At 38.9% G+C, this 14,522-nt stretch overlaps 1 protein-coding gene across 6 annotated transcripts in view; it reads left to right on the top strand.

Annotated features, from left to right (window-relative positions):
* The window catches only part of EXOC2 (exocyst complex component 2), a 232,775-nt gene that overhangs the window by 157,936 nt on the left and 60,317 nt on the right, over positions 1 to 14,522 (top strand). For all 6 annotated transcript variants that reach the window (XM_084873313.1, XM_084873310.1, XM_084873311.1 and 3 more), the window contains 7 exons: positions 2,050 to 2,115; positions 2,253 to 2,410; positions 2,790 to 2,911; positions 4,251 to 4,312; positions 10,835 to 10,915; positions 11,625 to 11,684; positions 12,711 to 12,772. In XM_084873313.1, the coding sequence (XP_084729439.1) occupies positions 2,050 to 2,115; positions 2,253 to 2,410; positions 2,790 to 2,911; positions 4,251 to 4,312; positions 10,835 to 10,915; positions 11,625 to 11,684; positions 12,711 to 12,772 (611 nt within the window). The remainder of the gene's footprint in view (positions 1 to 2,049; positions 2,116 to 2,252; positions 2,411 to 2,789; positions 2,912 to 4,250; positions 4,313 to 10,834; positions 10,916 to 11,624; positions 11,685 to 12,710; positions 12,773 to 14,522) is intronic.

Here is a 14,522-nt window from a genome sequence, read left to right as displayed (position 1 = left end):
CGGCCCGCGATTTAGGCTGGATTTTAGATTTTGGCCCCTTCTCTGATTGAGTTCGACACCCCTACTTTAGATTCATTTCATGTTTAGCAATTTTACCGTGAGATGCACTACCAATAGAAATTTTAGTTACTACTTTAGGAACAGCTTTTTATCCAGTACACTTAAATTTTCTTGGATGTTCACTTATTTCTATTAACCAATTTAAATTAACCTGAAAACTTGATTACTATTTTACTGTCAAATGTAATACTCTAACAACAATCTTAGTTTACCCTGGAAATATTAGTGGAAAGGATTACTTGCATTCTTGAGTAGGCCCTGAGCATTCCTGGTGCTATGCTGGATTTAGTTATAGGGCAGCTGCTGTTGGCCAAACCTCTGTCTGTTACCTGGGTCTCCATCTGAGCTGGGCCAAGTCTCTGTTACTTGGGTCTCAGTCTGAGCTTGGTGTGGGAAGCGAAGCAGCCATGGGGGCAGGAGACCTCCCTCCAAAGGGATAAGGGTTCAGATCCCTGCAAGGTTGGGTGGGTGAGAATCTGTGCCCCATCTCTGTTGGTTTCCATGTTCTCTCCTGATGGCCCCTCTGCGACTGTGCCTATCTTAGGTTGTTCCTTCCCTGAGGAATCTTACCCATCTCTGGCTAACCAGCCATTCTCCAGGGCCAAGCAGGGTGATTTGAGGTTTAATACTGTTTCCTTGATAGCCTATGCCCCCATGGCCTCCTCACCCAGCTCCTGTCTTGAGATCCCCTCGCCTGTTGGTGGGCCCCAGCACTGATCACATATCTTGGAGGACTCAGGTTTCTTCTCCAGGGAGGGCCCAGCTCACATCATTGGGTGAGAGACAGATCCATGGTACTGGCCACCAGGAGGTTTCAACCTCAGCATGAACAGAAAGCTCAGGCAACAACTGTGGGCAATTGGATTGTAAAAGGAGAGTCCCTCTTGGCCAAAGGGCAAGAGGGTTCAATATAGAGTGCTCCAGTGCCTTCTCAGTGCCTTAATTCCTTCTGAAAGGGATTAAATCCTTTTATGTCCTTTTTTAAATTGTTGCCAAACATTCAGAGAATTTGTTTGTAAGTTTTTTTGGGGGGTAATAATATGCTGTTGTGAGATATCAAAAATTAAAATGACATTGTAGGATAATATCATGTAAGGATATTCTTTGCTCTGGGCCCTGGCAATTCAATTTCAAACTGGCTGTCAATTTCTTTTTGTAACTTTATATAAACTTTGTCAGGGAGGAAAACACACAAATTATTTACTTTATTTCAAAAGGCCAAATATATTGACTTTTAATTACAATCCTTACGACTTTTGAAGGAAACCTCCCTTTATTTCCTTCCATGATAATTTTCAGGCTACAGAGAGTTTCATTTAAAAATCTTTGTCAGATGAAACAATTTCTCTTAAGGTTTTGGTGATCACTTGTATAGATTAGATTTAATATTTTTTCTTATAAAATTTTTATTTATTAATTTATTAATTTTTTACATATATGTCTCTATTCCCCTATTACTCCCCCACCTCCACTGATGCCCCCCCTTGTCTGTGTCCATTGATTAGGCTCATATGCATGCACATTTCTTTTAAACAAATTATAATCATAACATGGGCCGAGTGCATGACTTTCGTGCAACAAGGGGGGCTCCCTCAGCCCAGCCTGCGTTCTCTCCCAGTCTGGGACAGCAGAGAGCGAGCTTAAGCCAGCAGGCAGACATCCCTCAAGGCGTCCTTGGTGCTACCACAGCAGAAGCTCCCACTACTGCTGCTGATACTCGCTGCTCTCACCATCTGTGAGCCTGGCTTCTGGCTGAGTGGCACTTCCCCTGTGGGAGTGCACTGACCACCAGGGGCAGCTGCAGCATTGAGCTTCTGCCCCTTCGTGGTCAGTGCACTTCACGGTGACCAGTTATTCCATCATTCAGTCAATTTCCATATTAGGATTTTATTATATAGGACTTCATTCTTTTTTATATACAACCCTAAAGAATTTCTTATTTTTGCAAATTATTTCTAAAGATAAATGTTTGTTTTTTTAATTTTTAAGACTGCTGAGAAGTCAGGCCAGATTGAAAGATCAAAGAATGTCAGGCAAAGACAAAATGATTTTAAGGTAAGTTAAGGGTAAGTATGTAGACTTTTTCACAAGGTAAGGTTTTTTTCAGTCATAGTATAATAGAAGACTTTATTTATGTTCAAGATATTCATCATCACGCAAGCAGAATCCTTCATTCATTTATCATTGTTTAGAAAATGATTCAGGAAGTAATGCAGAGTCTCGTGAAGCTGATCCGTGGAGCACTGCTCCCACTTAGCATCCCAGAGGGTGGAGTGAGGCAATATGGAGGCTGGGAAGTGAAGTCTGAGCTCTCTGGACAGTGGCTTACTCATGTCATACAGACCATAAGGTAAATATGCGCACATTTTCCTGAAAAGGATAAATGTATTTTACTGTTAAAAAAACTCATTATGTGATATGATTTTTAATACATTCTACCAAGAATTTTACTTGGTGTCCTTCTGCATCCTCTTTTCCCATGTGTCATCTAGCAGTCTCTTAAACTTTCCTGGTCTAACATTTGATGTGCATATTATTGTTAATTTAGTGTTACTGTTATATTGTAATCCCTCCTATAGTCTTACTTTTACTTTATTTTCAACATAATATTGTAGCTTCTAAGCTCCAAAATGCATCATTTATTATAGGGTGGCCAAAATGATGACAAGGGACTGCTTTGTAATTGCACTCCACTCATTCACTTTTGTTTTGTTGTGTTTATTTTACAGACTTACTTATGAATCCCTGACGGCCCTTGAAATTCCTAATGACATGCTACAGACTATCCAGGATCTCATTTTGGATCTCCGAGTACGTTGTGTGATGGTCACATTGCAACACACAGCGGAAGGTATGTTAAGAAAAATTGATGGCATTTACTAGACAATGATTACTGAATATCCTCCTTTTTCTAGCTTTCAAATTCTTGAAACAATAAGTTACTTTTATGGAAATTTTAATATTTTAAACCATCTGTCTAAAGAATGCTGCTCAATAGAATTCTTTCAAAAGTAATTTTTAAAAAACTTGAGATACCAAGGCATGCAGAAATAAAGATGGATATACTTGAAAAAATTTTATGTATATAAAAACATCTTTATGGCAAATATTAAGTAGAAAAAGTAGAATGTAAAATGTATATAAAGTATTATACCATTATTAAATATATATATAAGTGTGTGTGTGTGTGTGTGTGTGTGTGTATTTTAAATTTTTATTTAGAAATAACAATGTAAAATCAGAAGAAAGACTGTTAACAGTGGTTCTTTAGGTAGTAGACATTATAAGTGATGATCATTTTCTTTATACTTTAAAGAATTTGGGGATTTTTACCTACAATTATAAAAAAACAATTAAGATTATCTTTATAAAGTTACTTTTTTAAAAGTTCTTTATTGTTTAAAGTATTACTGTACATAAGTCTCCTTTTTCACCCATTGACCTCTCCTCAGCTGCTCCCCCTACCCAGCACATGCCCTCATCCCCTTATTGTCTGGGTTCATTAGTAATGATCAGAGCTACTTTTTTGACATTAAATATATTTTTTTAAATCAAGAACATTACAAATGACATAAACTATTACTACCTATCATCAGGCCTATCATCATTAATTTCTCTCAGAACAGAATTGGTGACTAATGCACTCTATAAACAAAAAGGGAATAGGATCAGGTGAAAAACTGAATAGTGTCCTCTTAATTCATCACCTCCTCCTCTCAGGGATCTGAAACAGATCGCAATGATAAAGGTATTCCTTTAGCCAAGTGGGAATAAGACTGCCATTGTCAGAATGTAAAGGATTATAAAAGAATCTAAATTGTTCATTAGAAATTTTAGGTGGGAAATAGTACATAGTTATTTTGTACATGTTTAAGATTATCAAGAGTGCTGAATAAATAATAAATTGTCTAAAGTTATTATTAAACCTAGCCTCACATTCTCCAAATTAGGTTATGTGTATGTAGTAAAAAATTTTACTTACAGTAATGTTTTATTAGAAAAATCCAGTGAATAATACACATTTAAATCCTTGAGTTTACCAGAATTATATTCTGTACCTACGTTTGCCATTTTTTTTTTTACAAACCTATAAAATACAATTAAAAATCATAACCCATAGATTTTTATCTCTATAAAGTTCAGTGAAATAACCACAATAAAAAATATTTGTGTGTTTGTTCTCCCTGTAGAAATAAAGAGATTAGCTGAAAAGGAAGACTGGATTGTTGATAATGAAGGGTTGACTTCTCTAGTAAGTTTAAATTCTTTTAAATGATTAGTGTATATTATATTCAAAATAAATGATTTGTTTTATTAATATGGAGCACGCCCTTTCTGTATTGCAACTTAAATAGTTTCTGGAAATAGAAAAATAAATTTCTTCAAGTTTTCTTCTCAGAGTCATTTTTGCTGACCACTAACCACACATATTTAAAAATTAATAAAAAGTAGAATTTTTAGAATAGACATTTTTCATTGTATCACTTACTAATTTTACTTGCATTGCATTTTTAATAGATTATGCTTAATTTGAAGTTACCCAGCAACTTGAATGTTTTATAAAAGCAGGATAGAAAAAAAAAAAATGCTATTGCTGGCTTCTAGCCAAAATAACATTGTTGAAATTCTCCAGATGCATACCTATGTCTGATAGCTGTGATCTTCATTCAGAAGGATCATCGTCTTTTCATATGGGACTTTTAGGTTTTCAAAATGCCATCATTTATTGTGTTTTATATCTCTGTCATAGACAGTTTCTACCAACTTAGTAACTAGATAAGGTAACTAAAATAAAATGGTTTTGATTTGTCAAAATTTATAAAGTGGGGGTGAAGTCAGGTTTCTCCTCCCCCTCTATTGTCACCATTTTTTCCACCAAGTTATTACAATGTTATTGACTGTATTTCCTGTGCTATACATTATATCTCCATGATTTATTTGAGTCAGGTTGTTGAAAAGCAATAATCCCATGAAATATTACATTTCCTCAAATTTCTGCACTTCTTATTGACAATCTTCCTTTGAGAACTGAGGAATTTTTGACAAATTGAAATTTCCCCTCTGTTTCTCGAAAGGCCTTGGGTTCCTTCTTAAGTTAATATAAACGTCTACAGTACACCTTCCTTTGTAGGTAACACTGTGATTTAGAACAGCAGTGCTTCCACATTTTTTTAAATTAAAGCATGCTTGAAATTAAGGGAATTTAAAATGACTGCATTGTGATTATATTTTAAAGGAATTATTTTTTATAAAGATCTGTTTTGATTCATTTGGTTTATTCTATTTTTATAATGATTTGTATTTAAATACCAAAGAGAAAAGAGGTATGGGCAGACCTTGCACCATCTAGTAAGGCAGCCACTTGAAATGTTGCTCATGTAAAATACACATCAGATTTGAAAATACACTCAAAGGTTCTAGCTTTGAGTATTTTTAGCTAACTAAAAACTCTTAGACTTGGACCCAATGATAAGAATGCAAAATATCTGAACTTTTTATATTTATTACATGTTGAAATAATATTTTGATATATTTTATTACATAAATTATATATATTTTTTTTCTTTTAGTTCTCTTAATATGGTTACTGGAAAATCTAAAATTGTATGCATGGCTTGTGTTTCTGGTTCAAATTATTACTTCTGTCAGACAACACTGGTATAGCAGAACAGGTACTGCAGTGGATCTAGAATCCTAGTCTGATTCACTCCTGAGTTCTGCTATATCATAGCCATGCAGCCTTAAAGAAGCCACTTAACCTCTGTCCTAGTTAAAGAAGCAGAGCACCTTTTCACAGTGTTGCTAGTTAAAATTAAATGGGACACGGTAGAACAAAGCTTTCTACACATAAAGAAATCCTACCTAATAAAAGAGTAATATGCAAATTAACCATCACTCTGCTACACCCACAGGCAACGCCCACCAGCCAACCAGAGTGAGTATGCAAATAAACCCAACCAAGATGGCTATAGCCACAGAGAGTAGGAGGGAGGCTTGGGTTTCCCAGGCAACAGACGAAGCCAAATTTTCTGCTTGCCCTTGCCGGCCTAGGCCTCCACTCAGGCTACAAAGTTTCAATTATAGAAGGTAAACAAATCCAAACAGAAATGGCTGCCTGGAGTGAGCAGGAGACTTGGCTCTGCTCCAGGCTACAAAGTTTCAATTGTGGAAGGTAAATAAATCCCAGATACCAGGGCCTCCTCTTGGGTCACCAGGGGGTGTGGCCAGAGTGCAAACTACCACAGGCCCCTCGCTCAGGCCACCACATGCCCCAAGGGAACCCCCAGCCTGATCTGGGACACCCTTCAGGGCAAACCAGCTGGCCCCCATCCATGTACCAGGCCTCTATCCTATCTAATAAAAGAATAATATGCAGATTGACCATCACTCCAACACACAATAGTTGCCCCCATGTTGTCAAAGATTCTGCCCCCATGTGAACACAAGATGGCCAGCAGGGGAGGGCAGTTGGGAGGCACCAGGCCTGCAAGGGAGGGCAGTTGAGAGGGACCAACCCTGCAAGGGAGGGCAATTGGAGGCAATCAACCCTGCAGGGGAGGGCAGTTAGGGGTGACCAGGCCTACAGAGGATGGAAGTTGGGGGCAAACAGGCTAGCAGGGGAGCAGTTAGATATCAATCAGGCTGACAGGGGAGTGGTTAAGGGGTGATCAGGCTGGCAGGCAGAAGCAGTTAGGGGCAATCAGGAAGATGAGCAATTGGGAGCCAGCATTCCTGGATTGTGAGAGGGATGTCCGACTGCCCAGTTAGGCTCGATCCTACCAGGATTGGGCCTAAACGGGGAGTCGGGCATCCCTAGAGGGGTCCCAGATTGGAGAGGGTGAAAGCTGGGCTGAGAGACACCCCCTCCCCCAGCCCTGTACATGAATTTCATGCACTGGGCCTCTAGTTTTATTTATAAATTCATACCTATAATACTGAGGCCACTATAATAGTATCTTAAGTTTATGTTATGCCTTAGTATTTTCAGAGCTCTTTCATAGAACCCTATCCTGCTTAGTTATTTAGCAAGTCCGAAAGATAGGCTAAAGTGGATCATTAGACCATCCTGTACTGAAAAACTTACTGCAAATGAAATATGCCAAGATAGATTAGACAGAAAGTTAACTTTATTGCTTGGTTTTTTATTTGTGTTTCAGATAAGTTTTGTGGAAATGAAAATACTACATATATTTAATTTGAGAAAATGAACATCTGTTTATAATTTTTTAAAGTTTCCATCAATAAAACAAAACTTAGCAATAAAACAGGTATTAGGTTTATGTCCTTTTTTAGGTTACTCTTTCTTGCATACACAGTCAGCCCAGAATGCACTTACCTGGTATCTGTCACACCTGGGGTCTCAGTGTGTGCTTGCTTACCTGATGGCTGCCACATCTAAGATTGTTTGAGTAGATAAGCCTCTTTGAAAATGCTTTGAAATGGTTACTATAAAAATTATTTGTCATCAACTTAAATTTTAAGTATAATAGTAAGAAACCGTAACCTCTTTTAACTAACTTCATGTTTGATTTCACACGCACAAGCCGGAAAACTAAACCCACTGCAACCTGTAGATCAGTGGTTCTCAACCTTTCTAATGCCGTGACCTTTTAATACAGTTCCTCATGTTGTGGTGACCCCCAACCATAAAATTATTTTCATTGCTACTTCATAACTGTAATTTTGCTACTGTTAATTAATTGTAATGTAAATATCTGTGTTTTCAGATGGTCTTAGGCGACTCTGCTAGCGGTTCTTAACTTGTAGGTCGTGACTCAAAGGTTGAGAACCGCTGCTATAGAGCCTAAGACCATTGGAAATGTAAATATCTGTGTATTGTAATGTAAATATATGTGACTGTAAATATTGAAATGTAAATATCAAAATTTAAATATCTGTGAATTATAATATAAATATCTATGTTTTCTGATGGTCTTAGGCAACCCTGCTAGTGGTTCTCAACATGCAAGTCGTGAACCACAGGTTGAGAACCACTGCTGTAGAGCCTAAGACCACCGGAAAGCAGATATTTACATTATAATTCATTAACAGTAGCAAAATTACAGTTATGAAGTAGCAATGAAAATAATTTTATGGTTGGGGATCACCACAACATGAGGAACTGTATTAAAGGATCACGGCATTAGAAAGGTTGAGAACCACTGCTGTAGATGAATGACCCATAGGAGGTTACACTTGAGTGGTCAGCCAGTCCTTCTAGTCAGGTGTTGAAGAAACATGCCAACATGATAGACTTAATGAAGCTGAGTACAATTTTAACTATTCAGCATGGACTTTACTTAAGAGAAGGTGAATCAGTGTTTAGAATGAAAGTCTAGGCTCCAGCTTTGAATATTTTTTACTTAATACCTAAAACTCTTATTCTTGGAACAGTGACTTAAACTATATACCTGTAATTTACATTTCATTAACATTTCTGTAATACCAAGAGGGGGCAGCAGTTGGGAGCAGCCACGCCAGCAGGGGGTGTTGTAGGGGGTGACCAGGTCTGCAGGGGAGGCACTAAGGGGCAACCAGGCTGGCAAGGTGGGGAGGGGTCCAGATGGGGGTGATCTGGTAGGCAGGCAGGTGAGCATTTAGGAGCCAGTGAGAAGGATGTCCCTCAAGGGTTCCTGGATTGGAGAGGGTGCAGGCTGGGCTGAGGGGACTCCTGCCCCCATGCATGAATTTTGGGCACAGGGCCTCTAGTATATTAATGATGCTAAGACTGCTCAACCACTTGCTATGATGTGCATTGACCACCAGAGGACAGATGCTCCAACTGGTAGGTTAGATTGCTGCTGTGGTCTGGCTGCGGGACTGAGTGAGATGGGCCTGGACACACCCTGGAGCCCTCCCGAGATTCCTCGCTTGCTGGCCAACCTCCTTGGCCCCAATCATGCATTGATGGGCTCCCTCATCCTGGCCTGCACCCTCTCTCAATACAGGACCCCTTGGGGGATGTCAGAGAACTGGTTTTAGCCCCATCCCACAGGCCAGGCCGAGGGACCGCACTGATGCACAAATTTGTGCACTGGGCCTCTTGTATAGATTTAAAACAAAAATAAGAAAACCTAGTTCATATTTTAATACAAGAAATGTCACCCACACATGAACTTCAACATTTAACTGTCCACAGTTGAATGTTAAATTTAATTCTATTATTTTAATATTTTAGATTTTCATTCCTTTTGAGCCCGGTACATTGAATGGATAAGATCATGTATTTAATAAACATTTTGACTTTTTAAATACTTCTGTGCAGTTGGTATTTCATCCTATAACCTCTCACTAACATTTTTTTTTTTTTTTTTGGTACTTTTTAAGTATTTTATGGTGCCTCTGTGGTTGCGAAGTGTAGTATTAAAATACATTAAAGGCACGATTTTAGATTTCATTAAGTCTGGGTTCCTTTTTATAAGAAAATAAGCTTGTCTTCCCCTCCATGCCCCCCTCACACGCACTATATAAAGGTCTCTCTTTCTTCTCTCCCCCACCCCAACGCTTTAACGATCGAAATGTCTATTGAGGAGAGGTTCTAACTGCTGATTTTTTCACAGATCTCATTTAATTGATCTTACACAGTTCCACATCCCTGAATGAAATCTGGACCTTAGCTTCATCTCTTACCCTCCAGACTCATGCTCAGTGGTTGTGATATACTATGGCTCCTCAGCCCTGCCAGTTCTGTCCACCTTGGGTGTGGCTAGGCACATGCTGTCCTCCTCCCCAACTCACGTTCTCCTTCCTTTTTTTTTTTAGGGGCTGGTTCCTCTTGTCCTTCAATCCTCAGCTGAAATGTTTTTACTGTCTCAGAGGAGCCTTCTTTAGCCATCCTATTTAGAACAGATCACCCTCCATCACCATTTTTCTCTGAGTTCTACTTATTTTCTTCATGACATTTAGTTTGGAATTGCATTTGGCTTCTGTACTTTTGACTTTTTTTAGTAAAAAGTAAGAGTTTTGTTGATTTTTTTATGATTAGTGTCTCCCTAGAATATACATTTACTAAGATCTCTGTCTGTCTTTTATATTCCTACTAGAGGCCTGGTGCATGAAATTCGTGCACATGGGTATGTGTCCCTCAGCCTAACCTGCTCCGTCCCCAATCTGGGACTCCTGAGGGATGAATATTACTCTTTTATTAGATAGAATCGTCTGGAAAATGCCTGGCACAAAGTAAAACCTTAAATGCAATTAGAAGCTGAGATGTTAAGATTCATTCAAATTTATCTTAAATAAATACCATTTGTTGTGCATTTTTCAAGTTTCATTTTCTGATATAATGTATGTAGAAAATGATAATAATGGCTTTCTAAGTTAAAGACCTTGGTCTCTTCCAGATCATTATTAACATTAAATTTCCTTGAACAGCATCTTCGAGATGGAGCTCATGCAGACTATACACTGCAAGCAGGGTTTAAAATATAAAGGCATTACATCTGCTTTTTATCACATCATGTGCAACTCAGAAGAGTAGAATTTTTAAGAAAAATTTAATTTATATCTGAATTCTGTTTTTATTGAATTTGATGAACTTTAGAATTTCAAATTTCATCTGTTCTTAAATATCAAGTACAAAACATAGCAAAGCTAAATCTTGATAAGTAGGTTGTCAGTTTGTGACTCTGTTCCCTTCTATAAATATGAAAATTTGAGAATTTTTGTTCATACTCCCATCTTATGAATGTCTTAACAGCCAATGCTTGCTTTGAATTTTAAGATATATATATATTTATGTGTGTGTGTTTGTTTTGTTTTGGTTTTCCTTTAGCCATATCAGTTTGAACAGTGCATTGTACATTCTCTGCAATCACTTAAAGGAGTTCTGGACTGCAAGCCTGGAGAAGCCAGTGTAAGTTTTCTGTTCTGGTCAACCTCTGTTGCAGACTTTCCCAATGACCTGTTGGCAATCAATTGTAAAGTTTTGAGTCATTTCAGCACAAGAGCTTTTCCCTCTGACTACTTGGCTTGTTTTATTTCATATAAAGGCTATTGATTTCTTGATTCCAAGAGAGGCTGATGGAAGTTAAAAATGTGAATATAGGTGTTATAGGTAGACTATGTGCATTGTTAACACTTTGTATACAGAGAAAACAAGTGATTTAAGTGTTGGTAAGCTGCTCCATGTCAGTGTCTTCTCAGGGCAAAATCACTGTAGGTAGAAACACTCACTTCCTAGTCCAGCTCTTCATTTATGGCCCTTTTCAGAATAAGGTTTTACACACTAGAAACAATTTTCCACTTTAGTGTTAACTCTTTTATTCCCCACTTTAATATTTCATTTATTATCATCATTATTAGTAGTAGTATCATGTTTTTGCTCTTACATTTGCATTCTCTTCTGGTTATGCTGGGTTAATATTTTCAAGTACACTCACTGTATACTGTTTCTATATGTGCTTTCATTTTGTATTATGGAAAGGTTTTTCTTGATTATTGTTTTAGTATACCTTCTGGCTTTTATGTTTTTATTTTGCCTTGGTTTGATTTTATATAACTTTATAAACAAAAGTTTTGTTTGAGCTAAGTCCAAAATTTTTCACCAAATTTCTTCCTTACAGGTCTTTCAACAACCTAAAACACAGGAGGAGGTTTGCCAACTAAGCATCAATATCATGCAGGTAATAACTACAAACGCTGGTACCCTGAGCCTGAAATAATACAAATTATTTTTCAACCTTCTGTTATTTAGAATTTGTATAACATCTATATCTATAAAAGGGTAATATGCTAATTGAACCAGACAGCCAAACGACCTTCTGGACATCATTCCAGACAAAGCCACAGTGGGGGGTGAGACAGAGGTGGTTAGGGGCTATCAGGCCAGCAGGGGAGCAGTCATGGGGTGATCAAGGGAGCAGTCGGAGTGATCAGGCAAGCAGACAGAGGTGGTTAGGGTAGGCATAGGTGGTTAGGGGTGATCATGCAGGCAGTCAGAGGTGGTTAGGGGCAATCAGGCAGGCAGGCATAGTGGTTAGGGGCAATCAGGCAGGCAGGCATAGTGGTTAGGGGCAATCAGGCAGGCAGGCAGAGGTGGTTAGGGGTGATCAGGCAAGCAGGTGAATGGTTAGGAGCTAATAGTCCAGGATTGCAAGATGGATTGCCCCTAACCATTCTTCCTGCCTGCCTGATTGCTCCTAACTACTCTGCCTGCCTAATTGCCCCTAATTGCTCACCTGCCTTCCTACCTGATCACCCCTCACCTCCTCTGCCTTAGCCCCCACAACCGCAGCTTCATCTAGTAGGACATCCAGAAGGTTGTTCAGCTGTCCAGTCTAATTAGCATATTACACTTTTATTATTATAGATAAAATTGTTTTTAACTAGAGGCCTACTGTACAAAATTTGTGCACAGGTAAGGACCCTAGTGGCTGCCAGCTACCAGCCGGGGCCTCACTTCCCCCGGCTGCCTGCTGCCACTGCTGGCCTGCGCCTCCCTTCCCCTGGCTGCCTGCCACTGCTGCTGGCCAGAGCAGTGCCAGACAGGGGGAGAAGAAGGGGTCATGGGTGGTTTGCCAGCTGGCCCTGCCCCATGGCTGAACTTGCAGTGGAGGGGACAATTTGCATATTAGGCTTTTATTATATAGGATATTCAAATAGATTACAATCTAAGAGTTCATGTCACTGAAACTTATTTTTTAACTTAGATTTTTATATATTGTCTGGAACAATTGAGCACCAAGCCTGATGCAGATGTAGATACTACACAGTAAGTAAAACTAAAATTAATCTCATTCGTGCATTTAGGAGGATTGAAAATATAGACTGATGTTATATATTTGGTCTTATATCATATACTAAGATTTCCAATAAGAGAGAGAAATTATTATAAGAAAGTTATAGTTTTCTATATTTGACCTATGTTTTTTCCATAGTTTCTTTATCTTCTGAACTCATCATTACTAGAGAGGTGTTGAGTAAATGGAACACTTGATCAGCTCAGTAATTATATAAATGAAGAAGTTTTGTAAATAATAAAGTAGAAAATTAAAATATATAACTCTTATTCATTAACTTTTACAGTTCTGGTGTAGAAGATTTCACTAATACTCTTGTTAAAGACCAGTTATTTTAGTGAGATTAATTCTGGGTTAGGCTTAGTTATTTGGATTGCAAAGTGCAGATCTTAATTCTTGATATTTACAAATCCATGTGATAATGCTTTTATTTTTAAAATATTTTTCAGATTGTTTTACAGGATTTTTTTTAAATCTGGTTTTTCTGAATGACATTGCCATGTTTAACTTTTGTGCATCTAAGATATATGCTCTGACACTGAAATAAATGCCTGTTAAATTCATAATAGGAAAATTGAGAATGTTTTCCTGTTTGTCTGTTTCCTGGTATTGGTTTTTGCCTCTTAGTATAGAAACTGTCACCTCTCTGAGACATAATAAATATTTTAATTCTTCTAGTTTTTCTTTAATTTTATATATCTGTTTACTTGTGAGCTATTAATAATTCCCTAACTCAACTCACTTGTAAATGGTTGACTATAAAGGTGAGCTTGAAAAAGCCTCCTGGAGATTCTGATAGTCACAGTCATTTCAATTATGTAAGTCTATATCTAGAAATTAAATTATGAGTTATTTTCTCCCTTGGTGGTTTGTTTTTAAATTTAATTAGGTCAAGATTAGGAAACTCAAAAACAGCCTTCCGCATCCCTGACCTGCCTTGGCCTCTGCTCAAGGCTATAAAGTTTCAATTATAGAAGATAAATAAATCCCAGATACCAGGACCTCCTCTTGGGTCGCCAGGGGGGCATGGCCAGCATGCAAACCACCTCAGGCCCCTCGTCCAGGCCATCCCATGCCCCAAGAGAATCCCCACCCTGATCCAGGACAACCTTCAGGGCAAATCAGCTGGCCCCCACCCGTGCACCAGTCCTCTATCCTATCTAATAAAAGAGTAATATGCAGATTGACCATCACTCCAACACACAATATGGCTGCCCCCATCTGGTCAAAGATCCTGTCCCCATGTGGACACAAGATGGCCACCACAGGATGGCCAGCAGGGGAGGGCAGTTGGGGGTGACCAGGCCTGCAAGGGAGATAAGTTGAGGGCAATCGGGCCTGCAAGGGAGGGCAGTTAGGGGTGACCAGGCCTGCAGGGGAGGGCAGTTAGGAGCAAACATGCTGGCAGGGGAGCAGTTAGACATCAATAGGACTGGTTTGGGAGTGGTTGGGGGGTGATCAGGCTTGCAGGCAGAAGCGGTTAGGGGCAATCAGAAAGCCAGGCAGGCAAGTGAGCAGTTGGGAGCCAGCATCCCTGGATTGTGAGAGGGATGTCTGTCTGCCCGTTTAGGCCCGATCCCAGTAGGGCAGTCGGACATCCCTCAAGGGATCCCAGATTGGAAAGGGTGCAGGCTGGGCTGAGGGACACACACCCCCGTGCATGAATTTTGTGCACTGGGCCTGTAGTTGTAAATAATGCTGCAATGAAATAGGTTAAGGTAC

Source organism: Pipistrellus hanaki, assembly GCF_964339955.1.
Source record: "Pipistrellus hanaki genome assembly, chromosome: 2".
NCBI lineage: Eukaryota > Metazoa > Chordata > Mammalia > Chiroptera > Vespertilionidae > Pipistrellus > Pipistrellus hanaki.
Note: the sequence above shows the minus strand (reverse complement) of the source record. Positions and strands in the feature narration are given on the sequence as shown.